The sequence below is a fragment of the Micromesistius poutassou genome (genome assembly GCF_964030765.1).
Source record: "Micromesistius poutassou genome assembly, chromosome: 17".
Lineage (NCBI taxonomy): Eukaryota > Metazoa > Chordata > Actinopteri > Gadiformes > Gadidae > Micromesistius > Micromesistius poutassou.
Genome location: NC_140287.1, coordinates 7,301,505 through 7,325,327, shown reverse-complemented (window position 1 = coordinate 7,325,327; position 23,823 = coordinate 7,301,505). Strand labels below are relative to the sequence as shown.

The 23,823-nt window shown below is 43.6% G+C and overlaps 1 protein-coding gene across 2 annotated transcripts in view; it reads right to left on the bottom strand.

The window, feature by feature from the left end:
* ralgapa2 (Ral GTPase activating protein catalytic subunit alpha 2) overlaps positions 1-18,890 on the bottom strand; it is a 69,739-nt gene extending 50,849 nt beyond the window's left edge. For both annotated transcript variants that reach the window (XM_084482500.1, XM_084482501.1), the window contains exons 1-3: positions 18,668-18,890; positions 4,423-4,533; positions 3,608-3,657 (exon numbers count right to left, since the gene is read on the bottom strand). In XM_084482500.1, coding sequence (XP_084338626.1) covers positions 3,608-3,657; positions 4,423-4,533; positions 18,668-18,773 — 267 coding nt within the window. In that variant the 5' untranslated portion in view covers positions 18,774-18,890. The remainder of the gene's footprint in view (positions 1-3,607; positions 3,658-4,422; positions 4,534-18,667) is intronic.
* Between the last annotated feature and the right edge of the window lie 4,933 nt (positions 18,891-23,823).

The window sequence follows — 23,823 nt, the reverse complement described above, 5'->3', positions numbered from 1 at the left end:
TCCTGGAGCTAGACGCGACTCTCTGGGGAAGCGAGCTGACGGGTACCCTTTCAGACGAAGGTTGCTGGGTCACAGCGCTACGGACCTCTCTCATCGTCTGTCCGGCGTCAACATCTGTCCAGAGCTGGGAGCCAGGCACTCAAAGCAGATCAAAACGTTGTCTGTGTGAACGAGGGAGGCCTCCGCTCGGACCAGGGCCCTGAGTCCATACCAACCAAGTTTTCCCTACCTACCCTAGAATATCACGGCCAGTGTGTGAGATTCACTCCTACAAAACGAAAGTGAAAGCTGCTTCTTCCACATCGCTCTACCCCGATTTGCAATGGTAATCAAGTTTAGGAGGGGCGGTTATACAGGGTCAATTTGATATAACGTGCCTTGACATCAATTTGATGCAGGGACTGTAGAGCGACAGCCATATATTATTCATAGTCACTGATTGGAGCGAGTGTGCTGTTTAGGGGTGCTGAAAATCCTCACTTGCGCAAAGGAACTTTTTCATGAGGTAGCTTTAGATACAAAAGCCAAAGCAGCAGTAGCATAACAGATAAGCTGACGATTCAAGCATCCCTTCCTGGTTTATCGAGCGTACAGTACTTTGTGGGAAAAAAGACGATCACGTCACAAGAGTAAACAATCCACGATACACAAAATAGGCCACGTTCAGATTTCAGATACACTAGAAAGTGGGCTATTCACATGAAAGGGATTTGTCTTTATATTCTTGCCTAAAGGAGCACATCGAGGTATCCATCAGCCTGTGGGCTTGGCAGGTGGATGGATGAGTAAAACAAAACCACTGGCGGGACGTTTAAACAGAAGACGCCTCTTTCAAGCTCAAATGTGATCAGATGAGTCCTAATCTCTCGGTCAAAAAACAATACGGCCTCATAAGCCGGGTGATTTGGGTCAGTGAGTCAACTGCTCGGAGGATGCACAAAAAATTTACCGTGGCAGCTGCCGCAGCCAGAAGCCTACGAAAAAACGATATCTAAAAAAGAAAAACACACGAGGCATTAGAAAACCAGCTAGTGCCCCCCATGTGTGTCAGGGGGAGAGAGCCAAAAACTGAAACAAAGAGACAACAAAGACGGCTCGGAGGGTCGGGGAGTCGCACTGCCGTGGCATTCTCCCAGAGGCACTTGCAGCGGCTCCTCTCCCCAGTGCTGCGTCACCAGCCGACGCTGTGGGTGCCTCCGTGGTACCAGACACAAAGAGAGCCCGGACTGGCGATGAGGTGGGGGGCGGGGACACCACAACACACCACAGTTTAGGGGGAGGAACAAAAGAATACCCCCCCCCCCAGACACACACCCACACCACTACAGTGTTGTTTATAATGGGGGTCAGTGGGTTGGATGTGCGACCCATAGAGAAAAAGGGGGTCACATGTCGCATTATGGGGCAAGGGGGAATAAATAAGACCCCCAAAGAGCTTACGGAGAGACCCCCATGTCACGCAGACAAGGAGTCGCGGTAACCGAGACGATTACCTCATACCGTAGAGACGACGGAGAGAACATCTCCCCATGTGTTCACATGTTGAGGCTGTGGATGAGAGGGATGAGGGGGATGGTGGGGGTTGTTCTCAGACTACGGCTGTATGGGGCGGGGGGAGTGTCGGAAGGCACGGGGCTTCCAACTGGACCGCTTCCTGCGGGGGTCCGTCTCTATTCGCGACCTCATCTGCACACCAACCCCCGGAACACGGAGACTGGTGCTCATTGTTCTGATTGGCATGGCGTTGTCGTGGGAACATGGGGCAACAAACCGGTTGAAAAGTTGGAAGTGAATGAAAAAATAGCAGCTGCGGAATCTGTGTTAACGCAGCGGTACGCGACATAACTTTCTCCCCAAAACCACCCTCGGTGAAAACGTGACTTCAAACAATTGCAGCGTGCGTAAGTGTTATTGTGCACGTGCAAAATAACGCATGAAAATGGTTTTCCCCCACGACGGGGCGGCGGTGGTGATCCAGTGTGTGCAATCGAACGCGGCGTCTTGACAGAATGTCACAGGCGGTGAGGATCAGAGCAGACAGGGTATCAGTCCCGTACACGCCGTGAGCTTATCTCCTAGCCGCAGCGTATAGCGGCCGCCGTCGCAGGACACGGCCACAAAAGGCACACGGCGATGTGGCTAAGCGGCTTTCGGTAATGGTTTCCTTTTTGAAAACATGAACCCCCCCGAAAGGCAGGGGGGAGACAAGTGAATCTGGACTCTCTACTACATAGGTCTGATAGTGGGCATCTTGTACGGATGGCGTGGAGGCGGGATGACTGCCCTATTTGATGCCTCAGGGGAAGGCTGAGGAGAAGTCAGACGCGGGAAGGCTCCACACAAACACACACAAAACACACAGGTAGAAGGTCTTTCTCAGAGGGAAAAACTGTCTTTTTGTGAGTGATATACATTTGAAAAGTTCTTAAAATATTTTGTTATTAGACGGCACAAATTAAAAGATGGACTGACGATATCAATAATAACAATTTAACATAGGACAGACAGGGAGCCATGTACTATTTTTTAAAGGAAAAAGGTGTAGATGATAATATACTGTCAAAGTTGTGCAGATTTTGCAGTAGGGAAGAGTAGAAAAAAATGATTCCCCACACAATTTGACTGAACCATCAGTTGAACCAAAGGTAATTATATGCATGCTTACATTTTGTATCAGGCAAACTAAAACTACTTACATCTAGTGCATAGTGCTCTTATGGCAATGTAACTCACAGCATTGGTACATTATGTAACAATGTTAGAAAGAAACCAGAATGCATTAGGCCTACATAACTGGTCCATTAGCGTCACTGCTAATAATGGCACGCGGCCAGACACGGCTTTAACACTGAATTGATTCCACGGAGAGACAGTCTGACAGTCTGACAGACCATAGAGCATGCTGCACAATACTCCCAGACCCCCCCAGTATCATATTCCCCTGTCCCGCCCTGGGAAAAAGAAGACCCTTTACGGACCGGGTTCGAGCCAAGCTGCCTCACTGGGTGTGAAAGGAACCAAGGTCTATCCCCTGTCTGTCATCCTCCAAGGCCCCGCCCTGGGCAAATGTAACTGGAGAGCGGGCTGTTTGTATTGGAAACAGGAGACTCCCTCACTGTCAGGTGGGAAAACAAGCTAGGGGAGGAGAGGACTTTAACCTACAGAAGAGAGCACGCCTGGATGTTAGGGCAACCATGCATAGCTTACACACGGAAACACACTTTGCAATAAACACATGGGAATGGCAAATATACTATGGAATACACACACACACACACACACACACACACACACACACACACACACACACACACACACACACACACACACACACACACACACACACACACACACACACACACACACACACACACAGGATGGAAAACACTTCATCAGAGGAAATTGTTTTCGCTCTCATTAATTCCACCTCCAATTGGTTACTAGGCTATTTGTGGTAATTTCAGGAAGTAGCTTGACTTCTTCATGGGGTGTCATGGAAACTGTAGCCCCGCCCATCAGCTCAGTAAACAAGGTAGGGCCTCGGCAACTGGAAACAGGGGGGATAGACAGCCATCAGCACTGAATATAAACAAATAAATAGACTTACTTCAAAAATAAAGAGGATGGAGTCCAGCTCTTCCCTTTGAGATTTGTTCCCTGAAAGAGAAAAAAAGGTTGTTTGTGACAAAGAAATGTTGAAGTGCAAACATGACAAAAACATTCTAACATTCAAGCTTCTATACCCAAATTAATTACTTGCATTGCCACAGTGTGTACATCCATTTCCATAATTACTTAAACAAAGTAATGACCACTATGATGATACATCAATTGTGTGTCATTCCAGCTTTGGAGCAGACGAATAACTTGCAATTAATTAGAAAATGACTTCATAACTGTCCATTCGCTCATGAGCTCACTTTTGCTTAATTGGAAAATTAATCAAATCCCTTAATGTCGCCTAAATAGCTATATGATGACTACCAAACAGTGCTCAAAATGAGCCAAGTGAAATGATATTATAGAACAAAACAATGCAAAGGACAATTCCCCACAGTGCGTCTGCAGCCCGCGGTGGCTTATAAATCAGTTTGATAATGGAGTCTATAAAACCTGGGGCTCCCCAACTCGTTATTTTAACAGAGGGACCCACATGGGTTCTCTGGTGGTTAAAACAAAACACAAATCCAGTGGGTTACCTGCACAGAGCAGTATTAATTTATGTTTTGCCGACTGGCCTGCAGCGATTGCATCACATGAGACGTTTTTTATGAAGTGGACCACAGATTGGATGTGGGGAACTTGAAACTCGTCTGAATGCGAGAGTGTTATTGTCGTAGTATTTGTTGAGAAGATTATCATTATTTGGATGCCAATACGTTTGAAAGATTTGCAAACGGGGGTGAGTGCCACGGTCCTCACCTTTTTGCTTTAAGTTGCTTTCCAGTGTAATGAAATTTTCATAGAAGATAAAATAGATCTGAGAACAGTTACTCTCGAAGAAGGTCTTCAGCTCACTCTTCTCGCTGATGTCTGAATTAGAAAAACAGAAAAAAAACAGAAAGCAGAGTGCATGAATAAAATGTTTCCTGAAAGGATTTATACATAATTAGAATTAAAATCACAGGACCAAACATGGTGGCATCGTACAGTTAACAGGCACTCAACACGTCAAGGATAAAAGTCAGATTAACAACACGGCTACAGAGATACTCCAGGGCGAACAATTAAATCAATGCCTGACCCACATAAAAGCGTGGACATCGCTCACTGTTGACAGATCTCCATAGGGAGGGTGTGGTTGGTGTGTGCGTTACCAGACTGAAAGAATGAGGGGGTCTGTGTGCCAGAAGAGAATACCCACCACACACACACACACACACACACACACACACACACACACACACACACACACACACACACACACACACACACACACACACACACACACACACACACACACGTTGATCAGTGGGGAATTACCTCACACACTTGTGCCTTGTATCTAGGACATCCTCATGGCCCTCCCTCCCTCTATGAGACAATCTGCTTCACTTCACCGGAGTAACTCAGTAACTAAAGCAGTAAGTCTGTGTGACGGTGTGTAGAATACTTCAGCGTGACCTCTACCGGTTTTGCAGGGATTTTCCGAAAATCCCCTAAAATGTTCTGACCTTGATCACGGTGTGTGCGTTTGGCAGTGGGTATGATCCGTTTTTGGGTTTTGGAAGGAGACACGGCTTGGCCTGGCCTCCGTCCAGGCCGGGCGGAAGGGACCGGGAACGGTTCGGTCACACACACAGAGACACACACAAACACACATAAACACACACAGCGCCACCCACAAGGTGGGAAACCGCAGGCCGGCCGCGGGGCACAAAGACAAGCAGGGAGACGTCCGTCCGCATCTCGGTATCGAAACACTCCCTAAAGCGGGGCGGTGGGCGGGCGACCGGGATGTCTCTCGTACAACGTCGCTAATGAGGGGAGGGGAGGAGGGGAGGGGAGGAGCGCTGGCACACTAACCGAGCAATTAAGGCTCACCTTCTGCTGCGTGTCTCCACTCACCACGTGGCACACTGACGTTTACCGCCGCGCTCAGGGAGGAGGGCTGGCATGTAGCGGCCAGCATGTCAGAAAAAGACTTTCCCGAAGCGCCAAGATTAATGTTGTGGACATTGAAGACATCATAACTTCGGAGTAATGACATTTGTCCTTTTTGTTTAATGGGCTTGGAGTGAATGCACAAAGATAAAATACTTGCAAGTACAGCACATAATGTGCACACACCCACACACGCATCCGCACGCACACACAAACACAAACACAAAAGAGCTTGATAGGCAAATTCACCTCCCCAGCCAGGTCTCCTGTGCTCTCTGCTAGAGACTCTGTTCCCTGGAGAAAGGCTCATTATGTTGAAGGGACAGGAGCTGGACTGCAGCTGCACAGGAAACAACTGACAGGCCTGTGTCTCTGGACAGCAAAGCAAAGCTGGACACGCAGGAAAAGCTGCGTCGGGCACCAGAGCATCTTGGCTAGATCTTTCCTTTTTGCAGTGAACCAGAAAGCTTGCATAATGCATAGCAATGTGCCAAGAGTCAAGCTGCAAGGCATTATCTCCAAATCCATGAGCAGTGTTTACAAAAAAAAATGTATGGAAGATCCTAGGCCTATTCAGGCTTTGTGGGATTAAATGTCACCCAACATAACACCGCTTTAAGCAGCTAAAAGAAATAAAAGTACACAATGTATTGTAAGCAAGACTAAGTTGCCGTTTAGAAAAGTTTGCAAGTGAAGCACTAAATCCTATTTAGTTATTGTGGTTGTTTAAGAGTTTAAATGCAGGGGGGCAAGCGTTCTCTGAATGCTGTTATTCAACTGTGAAAGTAGAGCCCTATCCGTTGACGCTGATGGCTTCTCCTTCTGATACTTTGCCACTGATGCAGAGAAATACTGATGAGAATGATGAAGTGATTAACTGGGTTATATCAGCGCCAGTTCTATACCTGCAGGCTGTGAATTTTTTTCATATCTTGGAGTTGTAAGGTCAGCCTGTTCTACTTGGAAACTACTTTAACAACAAGTCCGGAATCAATGTGAGGACACCCTGACCTCACAGTGCATGTGTGTGTATGCAAAAACAATCTTGTTTATCCGTTTGACATCATTAATTTTTACACTCATTGTTCTCAAACACGAGACAAACAACAGACACATTTAGTGTTTCACATTTCTGCTCTAGATCGACTTATCTTTTTCACACACACACACACACACACCCCCCCCCCCCCCAAGGAGACAACACTTAATTAAATAATAATCACTCCTACAAGCATTAAAGTGTAAATTGCTGCCTCACCCTCACTTGTGCTCTGCATTCAAATCTGAGCCTGTACTGCCTTTCATACAATAAACAATACAGAATAATCTGTATTGTTGCCCCAAGAGGACTTTCACATATGGGCTTAATATAATAGAAGTATAATAAACAAAATGAAATATACATATAGGCCTAACTATACATGTTAAGCCTTTCCACATCAGCTACTGTGTTTTCTTATATTAAGAACATAGAATTGCCAATATAGGGAGTCAATAGACATATCTCAGTTACGTGCCAACTAGCTACTAGACTACTAGTAGGAAACATATGCTCCCGGTCCGGTCTTCATATCATAACAACACATTGCAGCGAGACGTGAATATAACTAAAGAATTAACTATTTGAAGAATATCCCTGACATGTGATCCAAATGCCAAAACCAGAGGTGAGGGTCGTATGGACTGATGACAGAGCAGTGAGCCCGGTGGTATGAAGGGGCCCCACAAAGTGAAGGGGATCTCTTATCTGGACCCGTCACATGGCCCAGGTCTCACCAAACTCTGCTCAGTCTGTTGGACTGGCCTTCCTGTCGGTCGGTGGGCCAGCTACTAGTCACGAGCTGTCCCTTGACCAGAACCCCCTGAATGCCCCCATGACGGGAAGCAGAGGTCAAGGGGAGGATGGGAAGGGTGAGAAAGAGAAGAAAAGATAGGAAAGAAGAAGGAAATACTTTTAAAAAAAAAAAGGAATGTGTCAGTTGCGGTTGATGACTGAGAGTTAGGGTTAGGGTTGTAATCTTGTGTATTGAAGTTTGCTGTGTTCTAAATATCAAAACACTAGAACTACCGAAATACCTTCTCCCATATTGTGGGAAATGCCTGATCCTGACAGAAATTATTACTCATCTTAAATTTTAATCACTAATTAATTTGCTAACTAGATCCTCAATCCATAAGCAGGCAAATAAATAGAAACAGGATGATGGACCTGTACCATTATCATTACGACCCATCTTGCATGAAAAAGGCTAATGAATACGTTTGTGACACTGACAATTCTGTTTGCCTGCCAAGCAAGAACTGATCAGAGCAGCTTCAACTCCATCAATTAGGCCGTGTGCGCGCGCGTGCGTGCGTGCGGGTGTGCGTGCGTGCGTGCGTGTGCTCCGTTTGACATGCTTCATGCTTCATGCTTGTCAGACAGGCGTCAAAGTGCCTCTCATCCAGCTCTCTCCACTCTCCGTGCTCTACCATCTGTGTCGATCTCCCTAGTCAGCCCCTGGAGCGTGACGGAGAGGGGATGAGACCACAGGAGCGGGGTAAAAAGAAGAAGCCTGATAAAAAATCCTGAATGCAAGACGAAGATGAGCAGTCTCGTGATAGCATGCTGGAGTCTGAGGAGGAGGAGGAGGAGGAGGAGGATGGCAGCCTACCATGCCTAGAGCTTGGAGCTTGGCCGACGAGGGTCTCAGACAGTGGACACTTCAAGGCACACAAGGAAGTACACTAATCTTGGTGTTCCTAGAAGCTAGAGCCTCGAGATTCCTCTTCCCGAAGATTTCCAATGGATCCTGTGGTTTTAACTCTGTGGTATTAATTCTCCCCTCCCCGCCTCGGCCACTGTTGAAGGTAGATGGAAATCTGGACCTGCCACTGAAACAGTGGTAACATTAATGTAATAAAATAAATAATATAGATTTTTTATCCGCTTATTTTTTCCAATGATACAAAAGGAAACAGCAGGGCAAGCTAAAACTGTCTATAGTGGCCTTTGAATGACGTTTTCTTGCTACAGCAATAATTGCCCTGCAGTGAGCAGGTGGCTTGTGTTGCTGTCCTCCTAGCAGAACAGCGGTGCTCTGGATGGACACAGAACCAGTTCTGCTGCCTCCAGGAATGTATTAGGGCAGAGCCTACGCCATAATACCACCCAGGACCAACACCAACAGGCCCTGTGGACACAATTAAATATCACCTACATGCTACCGACCAAATTCCACCGTGGATATGTTGACGATTGGTGTCAGTTGATCTTTATAACAATAGTATATTGTATATGTTCGTTGACGATGCATGATGAAGGGATTCATCATTTATTTTTCCTCCCCAGTACAGTCTGATATGCTCCTCAGTATAGCTTGCTTTAACAATAAATGAAACCCTGAAGCTCAAGTAAAGGCAATATTTTACCTTTTAGATCCTGATATCATAATAATAACAACCAATGTAATATGAACTAAAAAAAATGCCAGTTCTTCAGGGATTGCGGACCACTTTGTACTGCTTATCATGCTGAAGCTGGAATATGTCACACATATGCCATATGAGTTTGAGTCAAATAAATATGTATACTTATATCAAAAGAATGACAACAACTCCTCTTGTCCATCATGTCCCTAATGACTAAGCTTGACAGGCAGTACCAGGCAGCAGACACCAGCACGCGTTGATGGGAGTGACAAAAAATGCAATTAGGCCTGTCTGTTAAGAAAACAGGAGTGTGATATTTTTCTACCATCCTAACAGCCCTTCACGAAAAACAAGGACAGCAAAGTTGTTGTGTACATCTCCGTGTATATGTAGATATATAAAGCCTGAAGAGCAGCTGATGAAAAGAAATGAGAAACTCATGAATCTGTCCCTTAAAATGCCCTTCCTCCTGCTCAGCAAAAAGGAAGGAGAGGGAGAGAGAGCTCAGATACTGTGTCACTGTCAACAGATGCCTTGAAGGGGGATGTTGTCTCTGGCCTGCTAGTACTGGGAGGGGAAGTGTTGTGTTTTCACAGAGGGGGGGGAGGGTTGACTGACAGCCTGGCGGAGCTGACTGGGCTGATGGTTCCATCCTCCGTGGGCTTGTTTTGAGAATCCTGTGTGTCTGGCAGCGAAGTGCGAGCTCATGCGATCCGACGGCCATGTGACAGTACCTTGCTACCACGGAGTGGAGGGCGGTGGTTTCAGCTTCATGGAGGACAGACCCACACAGGGTCAGCTGCTGCTCAACATGGAAACACAGGCACTACGCCCTGTTGGATCAGTAGCCCACTACGTTTTTACCAAGAGAAATAAAACCACTGAGTACACATCATTCATAGTGAGCTCAACAAGAATGAATAACAAATAGTGATGTCAGTTTCAGCAGTGGGGCATGGAATACATTTCCTAAAAAGGTTCCCAATGGCATCACTCTTATTGGTGACAGGCCAGATTCCTTCTGGGCATTAACGGTTTTATTAAAAAACACATTTTGACCATTTCTCTGAAAAGACATAAGAGGATGGAGCCATGGCAGGTGGGGAGCTGACGGGCTCGGGTCGTATTGTGATGCGGGGAAGGTCTTTCCGGCCGGCTGTCAGGGAAGCGCAGCTGTTGCTCGCAGCATGTGGGGAGAACGCTGCTGGGAAATAACAACCTGCGGCCCGCGCTGATGGCCGTAATGAAATATTCAGGAGAGAAACACGGTGGGCTTCACCTCACCGCAATCTGGTAAAGGCTGATATCTCTAGGCTGCTTCTCTCTCCCACCGATTCCCCGCACTCACTGGAAAACGATTGCACCCAAATATCAGGCAGAACATATTTATACAATGTTTCCCCCGCCCCTCGAATGGTTCATGGCGAGTTCACATTATGGCAAATGTCATTAGGGTTGGTTCTCTGTGTGCGTCACTGTGACATTTAAGACCAAGGGTCGCCGGGCTTTAACCTGATTCCAGGTTATATCTAAATAAAATGCACAACAAATTCCCACCGCTGAAATGAACCCACCCATCATTCAGGAAAAACATTTTCACAGTGAATTAATGTAATTCTAATCGAATGACCCACCGTTTAACTAGATCTGCCGAGCCAACAGTTAGGAGTGTGCAGCCAGTTGTGCACCCAGTTGTGTGTGCATACTGCGCGTGTCCACCATGTTAGCTGAATGGGTGAAGGTCATGCAGCGTGCGGCACCTATGGCATATTTACCCGGGCAAACATGTCCAGCCTGCCTGCCCACAGCTCACTGTTTAAACTCCATCAGCTCTGCTATGCGTGTGGTGGTGGTGACGCCATTCGCGACCCAGAAATCCCATGTACCGTTGGAGAGTGTGTTAAATGATATTTAACCCCCCTGGGGGGTCTCGGAGGTGGGTTAAAAGCCCCATCACGCCTTTGATCAGACGTAGCCTCATTAGTATTAGCTCCGGGAGAGCTAGCGCTGCAGGTGCACTCAGTTCCTGGCAGAAAGGAGCTTGAGGAGGAAAAGAAAGGAGAGGGGGAGGGAAAAAAAAGGAAAGGGAGTGATAGGTTCCTTTGGCAGAGAGCGGAGAGCAGACACAGAGGGGTTCTCTTTAAAAGAGCAGGCACAGGGAAGCCTGTGGGGGCACAAGCAGAGAGTGGGGAGACATGGGGGTGGCTGCTAATGTGGAGGCTGATGGATGCACACAGCAGGATTTTTGTCTATGCACACATGTGGACATGGTGGAAATAAGTGACTGCAGAAGATGGATAATATCATTTTTTTCTTTTGCAGATAATGACATTTCAGAGAATGGTTTACAGGATTGCCAGAGGGAGAGAAAATAGACACCCTTCTTTCCATATCCAAGACAGCCAAATAAACAGCACAAAAACAAAATCACCAGGAAAACATAAGCATTGTGTTTATTAAGGACCCTGATTCAATAACATGTCACAGACACACACACACACACACACACACACACACACACACACACACACACACACACACACACACACACACACACACACACACACACACACACACACACACACACACACACACACACACACACACACGCCATCGATGTAACATATCGTCGCCGGGCTCAGACACTTTCAAATGATCACATTTGATAGGAATATAAACGCTCTCAGGAGGTTCCCCCTCGTATTGCTTTCTCTTGAGTAGCCACCTCCTCGACTAGCAGCAGTGCGCAGCGGTCTATTCTAATCAATCCCAGCCTGCACCGCGGGGACGTTCGATTTCCAACTGAGTGATGGCCAGCGAGGGCAGAGAGAGAAAAAAAAAAAAAGCAACCTATGGAACCGTTCAGAGCCCTTGATGGCCCCATGTCAGAGGCAGGATGACTTTTGAACCTTGTTGAAGAAAGGTTAATCATAAATCCATGGCTACCAGCTGGGCTTGAGCGAGAGGATGGTGTCACGTGGTGTCATTTAAAGAGAGTGCTCGTAGGTAGCGCAGTGAATGAGCCTCCATCTTAACAGGTCTACATGACACACATCTGCTTCTTGTGCTGCTCAATGGACTCCACCCCACCAGGAGACGGGCCGATATGTCGATCATAATTCAGTGCCCCACTGCATTACATCAGGGTCTACAATCACACCGAGCGGACGCCCATCCCATCAGCACTGCTCATCAGTATTGACAGGAGAGTGATCTGATTAATTTGCTGGTTGAGCTGATACATCTCTGTCCACACACTGGGCCTGAGTGCACGGTGGCAGCATGACTAACGGTCCCGTAGGCATAGATTTAGCGCTGCCAGAGCCAGTCAGGATGCTATGCATCATCATATACTCAGAGTGGTGTGTTTAAATAGCCGGTGAAAATGTACCGACCCCTACTACAATGAGTTAACAGATGCACAATGCAGATTTCGATTTATATGTGGTGCACTGAACTGTCACGAAGGATCAGCTTTACAATGAAATGTCCACAGGCTTGACAAGCCTCTGTGCTGCAACCACTGAATGGCACTCTGTGGTATAGTAATTGGTAATCGAGTTAAAAACATAAACACACAAGATTAATAATTATTGTCCAGCAATCCGAGGACTTATGGTGCATATGATTTGATTTCAGCACCACAGTGCCAAACACTGAGTGGATGTCTCTCCACATGACAACAGTGTCTGGCTGTGCAACAGATTGAGGTCTGGCCATGTGTGTGTACCCATAGCACAGTGTGAACCAGGCAAGCATTGGCAAAGGCCTGACACAGTGCAGGCTCATTGATCGAAGAGTGGCTAATCTTGGCATCTTCGGCCTTCGGGAGCGACTAAACTGCCAATGTCAGTATTTCTCTTCTTTAGGTGGTGTTTAAATACTTAATCCACCTTAAGTATCACACTGTGCACAAGAAACAAGGACACCATTGAAAAACATCAATAAAAAGAGATTAATCAAGTGTAACATTTAAACTCCCGGCTAATGCAGTGTTTTTCCAACAGTGCGTGACAAATTTAAGTTAAGCCATAAAAGAGTTTGGTTTTTCTAACACTTGGGAGCCTAAAGAGAAGCCTAGCAGATGATGATGATGATTGGAAGCTTAGACACGCTGTAATGGGAGGCAAAGCGAATGCTTTCCACTACTTCACGATCAAATCTTAAATGACATTTTCAGGCAACACAGGCATACACTGTGAATCCAAAGTGAGTCAATTCAATAAATACTGTGACACATTACACTCATAAAATAATATACTGATACATGTACTTCCTTTAATTTGTCACTGGCTTGTTGACCCACAATAGCAAGGCAATGAATGTGCACTGTATGATAATGAGCTAAGAACAGAAGCTATATGGTTAGAGCTGGGTTTTACATCGTTGTTTGTCCAGGTAACCAGCAAAACTGGACAAACTAGTTTTGTTGACTTTCAAGTGCTGTCTAAATCAAACATGGCCGCCTGAACAACGGAGCACTGCAATAAATAATAAATTCCTCTTTATACTTGACGGGGATAGGAATTGTTGCCATAATATTCAAACACTGTGCTTAGCAGTGATGGCAGTGGACGAAAGACATGCTTCAGAGTAGCAAACCCCATGCTAGACAATAACAAAATACACACCCATAGAGTCAAGCCCAGGATGTTTTTAAAGAAAGTAGTTTAACCGCGATGGGTGTTAAATCAGGCCTAGGTCAATTTCTTCCAATTTCTTCGTGTCCCAGTCCCACAACAAGGGCTATACCAGGCCTTTCTGGTAAAATATTAACACTATACATATTAAATATTAACCAACTCATTTTGCAGAGTAAATGGAAATGACCGATCAAGCCTAAGTTATAAACAACACCTGAGACTCGACTCAGTGAGAGCCTAGTATTTGCGTTTCTGTGAGTAGTGTACATGACACATGACATTACAGTCACATGACAATATCTCACAAATCAGTAACAAAGTCACAATGCGTGCATAAACGTTGCAAGGATAAGCTGGTGCAGCAGCCACCATTAAAGAAAAAATAAACAAATAAATTAGCAAAGTGCAGCTTGACTGAAGGTCAACCAGCAGCAGTATGTTTTAAACACCCATGCTAAGAGGGGCAGTATTTGATTGATCAAGTTGGACACGCTGGCCTACTGCCTGCTGCACACAGTGGGAGACATAAATCTGGCAGCAGAACGATGCTCCACGTAGCACTTCATTATGCCGAGACACACTGATGCTAAATCTGTAGGGATTGCAGACCACTTTATACTGCTTATCATGCTGCAGCTAGAATAAGTCACCTTTATGCCCCTTTTAGGTCAGGAATTGTAATGGCCATTCATTTATAATGAGTCAACTAAATATATCTACTTGTATCAAATGAATGACAACCAATCCCTAGGAAGGAACCATGTCAATCAAGTCCCTAATGACTAAGATTGACTCTGACAGGCAGAACCAGGAGGCAGACACCAGCACTTGTGTGGACTGAGTTGATGGGTGTGACAGAAAAGGCAATTAGGCCTGTAGTCTGTATAGAAAACCGGACAGTGTTATTTTTCTAGCATACCAACAGCACTATAGATGAAACAAGGACAACCAATACAAATGTGTTGTGTACATCGGCGTGTAATAAACCTTAAAGTACAGAGATGATAAAAAGCTTTAAAATATGGCTTTAGAAGAAGCAAACTTAAAATCACGTAACATTTGACGAAAGTAATATACAAAATGCAAATTCAAGCACATGCAATAAGAAATCATAACAACCATTAACAACATAATAAAGCATGAATAAAATTCCTAAGGGCCTTGTTTCTTTCTGTGCCTCTCTCTGCCGATTGTCTTTATCAACCTTTGAACAGTCTAGCCATGTTGAGCTAAGGAGCAGAGATGAACACTTGCAGGTCCTTAATCAAAAAGCTGTGATCCTAATAAGCAACCACAGCCTCATACCTGCTAATGGCTGGCGAGTGTCATCCACCATCCAGAGCACACAACACACTGGAGAGTGATTAACACGATAGGCCAATCAATCCTGTTAATTGAGCAGTAAGGGAGAGAGGGGGGCTAAATGGCATTACTGCATCAGGACCATGGGTCAGAGCTAGCATTAAAATGCAGAGGGCAGCTCTGAATCCAGATGTGACGGCATTCACGATACACTGAGCATCTAGTCACCACTAGGTAGCACCTGACCTAGCAACTTAATTAGGGTCAAAATTATGAGTTTTAACGGTCAAACCATTGCCAACTTAGTGTTCAGAGTTAAGTAGACATGATGGAAACATTGCAAGATCAAGAAAGCAATTGCACATATCCTATGTTGAAACTGCATTGACACTGCAATAGCCACAATCGCAAAAGGTACATTGGATCCAAAAAAACATTTGCTGAATTGCTCAATTAAATGTTATTTCATACAGTCAAGTTTCTTGACCTTATTAATCACTTTAAAAATAAAATAAAGCACTACTTGGTACCAACACTAAAGAGTACAACCAACCAGAATACAAAAAAGCACAAAGCACAATACAAGTTTGGCTATTTCAAGTTGAACTTGAGTTAGCTCCTCACAGACAAATAATTACCAACCTCATGAAAAATAAACACCCTTAGACAGCTTTAAACAAGAAAAGGACCCTTTATCATATACTGGCTGTAAAACTGAATTACACTCCAAGAACAAGTGGACCAACAGCTTTGCTTGCCAACACAGTCTTGAGATAAACGAGGACAAGTGGCTAAAGTTACCAGCAGCTTTGTCCTGAGGATTTCCAGAAGAAGAGAGTACCAGAAGTGAAGAAGAGATTTTAGGCCCATCGAGGCACGCAGAGGACCTCCTCGATGGGGCTTCTGATGCAGCGTTTATTGTCTCCCCTTCTGGCCATTGGCCTTGTGAGTTCCCCTCTCCACACAGCAGCCTGACGGCAGGTTGACCCTGAACCCTGTGTCTCAGAGTGTGCAAGTGAAGAGATGCACGAGGGAAGGAACACCCACTTACTTCCTTTGTGCTCTCAAAAGACGAGTGCAGAGATAGCTTTTAAGCACACACACACACACACACACACACACACACACACACACACACACACACACACACACACACACACACACACACACACACACACACACACACACACACACACCTCTCAGATCTCCCACAAAGCTTACAGTTATTTACCGGAACAGTTGTAGCAGTATACTGAACATAAATAGCCTATGTGAAGCTCTGATTGTTAGTCGAGTGAAGACCTTTACATTTTTTGTTGCCTGGGTAAAGGAGAGACTTTGCATGGTCGCCAGAATATGTAAAGCTGTGGTTAATTTCCAAGGAAAACAAAGCACTCATTCTATGGGATGCAACAGAGTGCCTATGCCATCAACTCTGAATAAACATTTTAGGCATGAGCTTTTTGGAAGGCACAGGGGGGGGAAAAGCAACTGTTTTTTGTTGGTCTGCAGAACAAAAACTATGTCTACTTTCTCTTGTGTTGTTTCAACTAAATAACCTGTTCGCCATGTTCCAAGTATAAGCCTGTTTCATTGAAAAAGCTGAAGCAGTGATAATATGCAACAGTGAATATATAATGAGTCAAGGGAGATAAACAGAGCCTCAGGAATAGCCATTAGACATCCAGAGGTGGTCTGCAGGGCCTGGGTAATTAACAGCCACAGCCAACTCCAGCCAGGCATGACTGGCAAATTAACATGCAGCAGCCTTCACACTCTTTCCCACAAATCTGCTCAGTGAGCAGAAAACCAGCACTAGGCCACTAAGAAGAGAGCGCAACTGACCTTCCAAGCCCAATACCACTGAGGCAACACTTAATGCAAGATGACCCAGGAAATGTGTTATGTCCCTTCAGGACAGCATTAATAGTAAAGTCTCTTAAATATTCCGTTTTTTTTCAAGTGGTCAGTTTGAGGTGACAGCCAGCTGCACAAAAGTTACTCAACTTTGAAACCACCTGCCAATTTCTTGGATGTTCCTTGTAAAATCTTGAAACGGACCGAAACACAAGGATGATCTCTTGGAAATCGTAATGAAATGTACAGGTTAGGTTACTACAAGTCAACTGCCATCATTGCGTTTGATGATTCATATAGCTTTTCAGTTGGTCTCCCCAGTTCCTCAAACATGCCAATGGTTCCCCTTTGCCATTGTTTAAAAGACCACGATAATGTGTTCTCTTAATAAAATTCTCCATTTCTCTTCGGTCAATTACACTCATTTCAGTAGAAGTTCTTCACATCAACCCATCTCTATCGCTGCTCTTCCTGAACACAGAGGAAGCAGCAGCTGCAGGAGGAAATCCTTCCGGCCAAAACCACTGCTAAAAGAGGGCAGTAGCAAGGAGACAGCAACAAATCTCCACCATAATCAGCCACTGGACAAACAGAACAACCTTATCTTTAACTACACACGGGGGAACCAGGCTGCCTGACCTCAAGCTTGGTAGTGCTACTCCTGACATTGAAGCTAGGCTATCACGGCAGTATAGAGACTTCAGAGGCTATGGTCTACATTGTTCTTGAAGTGGCAATAGGACTGCAATGTAGGCCCGCTGTAAGACATATAGATCAAATATGAAGTGAACTCACTGACTGACTCAGCTAGCTCAGAATAAAGCTTTCAACAAACCCACATGGGTTTGTTGACATTAGAACTGCACAAATAAAATCACAATAACTAATTTGTGCTCTTCTGTACATCCATAAAACATGTAAGTATTACTAGGAATCTATCATTTACTTTTGGATTGTAAATTGATAAGCAGAGGTAAAATACAATTTTTTATCTTGTTAGAATTGGTAATATATATATATATATATATATATATATATATATTAGATTTCAAAGATCAGAAAGCTGCCTATAAACTCAGGGACATGAGGGTATACAAACAATAACATTTGATTTTGCTCAATCCCCTTATACAACATAAATATATGTGCTACTCATTTACTATGAGAACCAACTCAAGCAGTTTGCCTCAGGACAAATTTACATTAACCATGCTTACTGAACTAAAGATCCTGTTAAACAAGTGAATATCGTTATGAATCCGTCATACACGGTTATAACAAAAGAAGATTTTCTTCACAAGGGATTATGGTCCACGATAGCAAAGCGTATTGTCTAGAATAACCCATGGAAGAGAACCCTTAATTGCAGTCTGGTTGACAGGCAAACACCATACATGCACTCCCCCCTGTAAGAGGCAGATGAGACTGAAACTGGACCATGTTATCGGACGGTCCACACGTTCTAATACAATACAATTGTTGTTTATGACAACTACTCATCAAAGACCAATGTCTGCCAGGCACTATTAGCGCTTGCCGCGTTAGCTGGCTAGTTAGCCGCAATAAAGAAGCTAACATTAAAACGTAATGTCAGTTCGCGCCGGTATATTTACAATATATGCTATTCAGTGTTGTGCATCGTACGGTGGACATCAAACGTGCACGTTTGGGCAAACACTGCATGCATGGGAGCCGACGTTAGACATCTATCGAGTTAAATCCACAGACAGCATGCAGTGTTGTGGTGACAGCGCTGTCATTAACGTTAGCTGTTCCGAGTAGGCTAGCTTAGCCACAACTAGCTCGGTCTCGGTAACGCCGTGTGAATTGCTCGGTGACATTTCACTCACCTAACAGTGACCGGAGGTGTTTCAGTCGAGTCAGTACATCCTTCTTTGGGTCCAGAACTTTCTGTGTAGATTTCTTGATGTCTCCATGGCCCCTTCGAGTGAACATGCCGCTGTAAAATGCAATCGTGGAACCTGAAATTATCTACTTAGGACCATACAATAAGCCTCCCGTGTGTGTGACAGTGTCACTTTCTATACCCCCCGCTCTGAGCTCGCTCGGTAAACATGGGGCTAGCGAGTCCTCCTCCCGGTTTGTGGGTGTGTAAACACGGAAGCGCAGCTCCAGACGCGGCGGTAGAGGTGGTCCGTTTATGTGAGTACGCCCTCTTGTTTATAAGATGATATGGCGCACCTACGGTTGAAATAGTGTTGACGTTCAGTGACAAAAACAAGCGCCTGCATGTGCGGTTGTTGCCACCGTGGATGCCTTATGGTGGCCCCTTGTTATGATAGGAGACTCGCTGTTAAACACGTGGTAGTTTACATAAATAAACATGAACAATGTTTTATTTGAAAGAAACATGCAGTGTTTTTCTTTGAAACATGAACAATGTTGTATTTCGTCTTGGCGTCTACGGCGTTTGAGTGTACACTCCTTCTGCTCTAGGGTTGACCACAGTGCTTAACAGATAATGCTGTTACACTCAAAATGATCTTATTTATGATGCAGCAAGATGGAAATGCTTTGAGTCGATTATTTGCATCGACTTTGAAGCGCCATCTGCTGTTCGGAAAAAATAATACACGATTTAAAGTCATTGCACTTTGCAGTCAATTGACAACGTGTAGTTAGGTAACTTGTCCCACTTTTTGTTGACTTTTGTAATATTAAGAATACTGCTAATAATAATAATAATAATAATAATAATGTTGTCATATTATTAAAATGTTGTGGATGGACATATTATGGAAGATATGAGGGCAAATAATGAATATAATACCCACAGACAAGTCTTAGTAAAATCCTGTCATTGTCATTTGAATCTGAAAGATTTGCGCAAACAAAATGTATGTTTGAAAATCGTTATTTTCCTTTGCCTAAGTTTAATTAAGATAAGGGTAGGCTAATTAAGATCGCAGCTTGCTGATAGCATTGTCAATATTAAGTCAAATATATAATATAGATGGATTATAATAATTAAAAAGACAAGAAAATACCATTTTGGAAATGATAAAATTCCGAGATAAAATTGAATAACTTCACCACAACGCTCATAATGAACACTTAAAGCCATCCTTTTTTTTTTTTTTTTACCTGTGTGAAGCCACCGCATTTGGGATAACTCTTCCAAGCCTGGTAGATAGCAGATCCTAATCCTACCTCAAAATATAATTGAAAGCTTGTGAATTACTACATTTAGCTGAACTCTTGTCTTTATTATTGTCAATATCCCTTTTGTTTAATACCCGTATGATTATAAAGCTATTTAATTGTTTTCTATCATTTAGTCTCAGCTTTCTGTTGTGAAAAGAGATACTGATAATAACCACAAGGAGGCGCATAAACCTAGCTTTTATTTAAATGGAACAACTTCTACAGATCCTTCAAAATCCCTTACAAAAATCCTTGTTTCAACCCTTTCACAAAGAAAACGAAGGAATGCCAGTAAAACTACCCGAAAATATACAAGTATATAAATGCTGTCTGAAAACTGGAATGCACAATGGATAAATCCAAAGTGTATATACAATGCAAGCTCATATAAAAAGGTGGCCATGGTAGACACTGATTCATAAAAGAGTGAGTTTGATGAAGAGAGTGAAACACATTCCTTGAGGACTCTTGTTAAGGTGTCTACGTCGTCCACAAAGACGAACGAGACTGTATTCTGTTTCATCCTAACGGCGGCACCACCACGCATTGAGCACAGAAATTTCTGCCAGGCGGTTTCTCTCAGTTCTCAAGGTTCCGCACAATGGCTATGTGTTGAATGAAAGAAGAGGGAACAGAGGGTAGTGAGAGTGGAGGCCAAAGGGGAGGAGTAAAAGAAGAGTAAAATCAGCCTTTGGCCTGCAGTTTGGTATGACACTCATTATCTGAAGTGGGCCATTCTGAGGAAAAGGGGAGGTTGCCCATCACAACAGATGTTGATTACACAAAACAGGGTAGTTTAGAAGGACGCATGAATAATACACAAGCTCAATCTCTCTCTCTATGTCGCTCTCCCTCTTTCTGTCTTCCTGTCTCTCTCTCTCTCTCTCTCTCTCTCTCTGTCTCTCTCTCTCTCTCTCTCTCCTTACAGACACTGGGTTATTGTTGGTGCTTTGTCATCAGTCTTAATTGATTGTAATCACCATTCCTTCTTGGCAAGCCTCCTGCGTTCTTGAAGTGCAGGCTTTTGCTCATTATCTATAATGGCATGGACCTAAAAATGATCGATCCACAACAATAATAATAGGGCTGAATATCTGGCTGCATGTCTGTTATGTGCTGCACCTGCAAGCATTTGGAGGCAAGCTAAATATTGTTGAAAACATATTACAGGCTAAGACAATTTAACTTCATGGTCGAGTAATGGAATTAACTTATTTGGTGTAGGCTTTACTGAAGATGGTGTAGGGTGAGATTTTAATTTTAAAGAATATTTGAGTGTGTATGTACGAATAGGAATACTTAAAATAATATTATGCTTTGGGCGCAATACATACAAATTATGTATGTATTTCGATGCAGGGCTGAAAGTTTAACCGCATGCTATAAACGGCATGCTGCCACTGTGACGTTAGTCTATTTCTCACGGCCAGATGGTGGCACTGTAGCCTCATGAATGTAGGAGCCCGCTTCTAACAACCAGGCGTTCGGACTGAATCCAATCCAAGGTTTGAAAAGCACTTGTCTGCTCTAAATTGTTCTTCTAAAGAGCTTGGAAATACTTGACTTCTCTCCTTGTGTGGTTATGGTTATGGTTTCCTTTTTGTACAATTAAGTGCCATTAAACGCTAATGCAGGACTATCCCATTAAAACACATTAAGGTGAATCCTTCCAAAAACAAAATAGAAGGCACACATTCTGAGGCACGAAAATTCAGATATAGAAGAAAAAAGATCAGAAGAAAAGATCTGGAGCGGTCGATAAAGACGAGAAGATCTTCGCCGTGCTGTCAGACCACCCACACATGTGTAAGACGGATGGGCTAGGAAGCTATAAAATGTGGCGGAATGGAGATCTTGTGCAGAGAGCACGGTCTGGGCACAAAGAGACGACTGCAAGAATGCTTGACTGTGTTAAAAAGGTTCACTGACACATAAGGCAGTGTCACTTTTAGCGTTCACATTTGCATTCCATATGTTAATGTCTGCATTATTGTGTATTTTTTTTCTGGTGTAATCTTCTATTGTTCCAAATGAAAGGAAGTCGTTCAAGTTAATATAAATGTAAATTCATATTACAAGCAATTTCTTAACCGTTGCACCGTTGCAGCATGCGTTTTCTGGAGACATCGCATGTATAACAGACTACACAACATATAATTGTCTTTCCTAAAATATCAATAACAATTGTGTTTTATTGATAACAGTCAATAAAACACAATATTCCTTCCCATGTGAAGGTCCATATATAGCTCATGCTTTTTGCATACAATATTGAAGTATATTTATAAGTCTCCTGGTGACTTAGCATTGTGTTTCTGGTGTACTGGCCAGATGGTTGTGTAATGAAGGGAGTCATTGAGGGAGACTGGGTTTGTGATGGTTTGTGATGATGGCGTACCCCACCAGGGGTCGTCACAGTGCCCTTGGCTGAACCAAGGTTAACGCTTCACGAAAGACCTTCATGCATAATTGTCCTGCATGTTGTCATATTTTGTTTCAATACAATAAGATAAATATTTTCTCTGGTAGATTATTAAAGTAACTACATTATTACTTCCTATATTCATATTAATAATGGTAATGCTAATAATAATTCATAAAGAATAATTAAAGAAAAATAATAATAGCTATAAACTAATAAGTATACTACCACTATACCACCACTGCTACTACTACCACCACTACTATCAATAATAATACCACAACTACGAAGCCTACGACTTATATATATATATATACATAGGTATATATATATGTGTATATAATATTATTATTGTTGTTGGTATAATTATAATTATACCAACAATAGTAATAACAATAATAATAATAATTCAATAGCTATTCAACATAATTTGAATTGTTTACCACCACTAACACATTACTTGTGTTTGTAGTGGTATCATTTCAAATATAACTCCTAATATATGGATAAAACCCCAATATGTGAGCAGTGTTTGTAATGCACACGGCTGTAGTGAGCACATCTCCATTGGGGTTAATGAGGGGGCACTCTGAGGTAATTAAAACAAGAGCATTCTAAGGCAGGAGTTTCACATAAGGTACTCGTCTCAACATACCCCAATACTTAATTAAAACTCTATGCTGACGGCATATTGTATCTCCTCAGGTAATCTGCTGCGGAATTAATGAACAGGGGAGAATTAAAGCTGTAATGGAGGCTAAGATAGACTATTTCTTTCAGTATGCATGACAGAGTTATCATTCCTGGAATGCATGATCCATGTTATGCGAAGAAAAAAAAAAAGAGGAAAAAAAATTCTACTGGTTCTCTCCCTAATCTGATTTCAATTTAACTTGTGGTCTGACACAGCGGCGACATGCCAGCGGACGTTAAATTGAAACGCCTCTGCTTTTAATTGGATTCTGTTAAGATGTAAAATTACCTCCCGCCTGAGAATCGTGCACGCTTTTTAAGGCAGACTCGGAATGGCTTCCACCATCCATCAGTTAAGCAGTGTAAACGATGCCTGGGCTAAACAATGCATCACTGTTTAAAGGCGGTTTCAAATGGCCACATGCATCCCAATGTATAGCCGTGCATTTCAAAGACGTCTACTTCTTTACATGGATTGTACTTTAAACCAAGGCAGTGCTTGAGAGAAACTACTCCACTTCAAAAATGCTCTTTTACCATCACATGCAGCCTACAATAATCTTTTCTCTTCAAATTTCCTTCATCTCTAATGCCGTTAATAATACTGTTGGCAATGTTACTTTATCGAACAGAGAATTTTAACCACTCTTGACGAGTAGGCTGCAGCTCTGTCTATTTTCCTTTTTCCAACAGGGTTCTCTGCTTAGACCTTCAGACATCCATCCC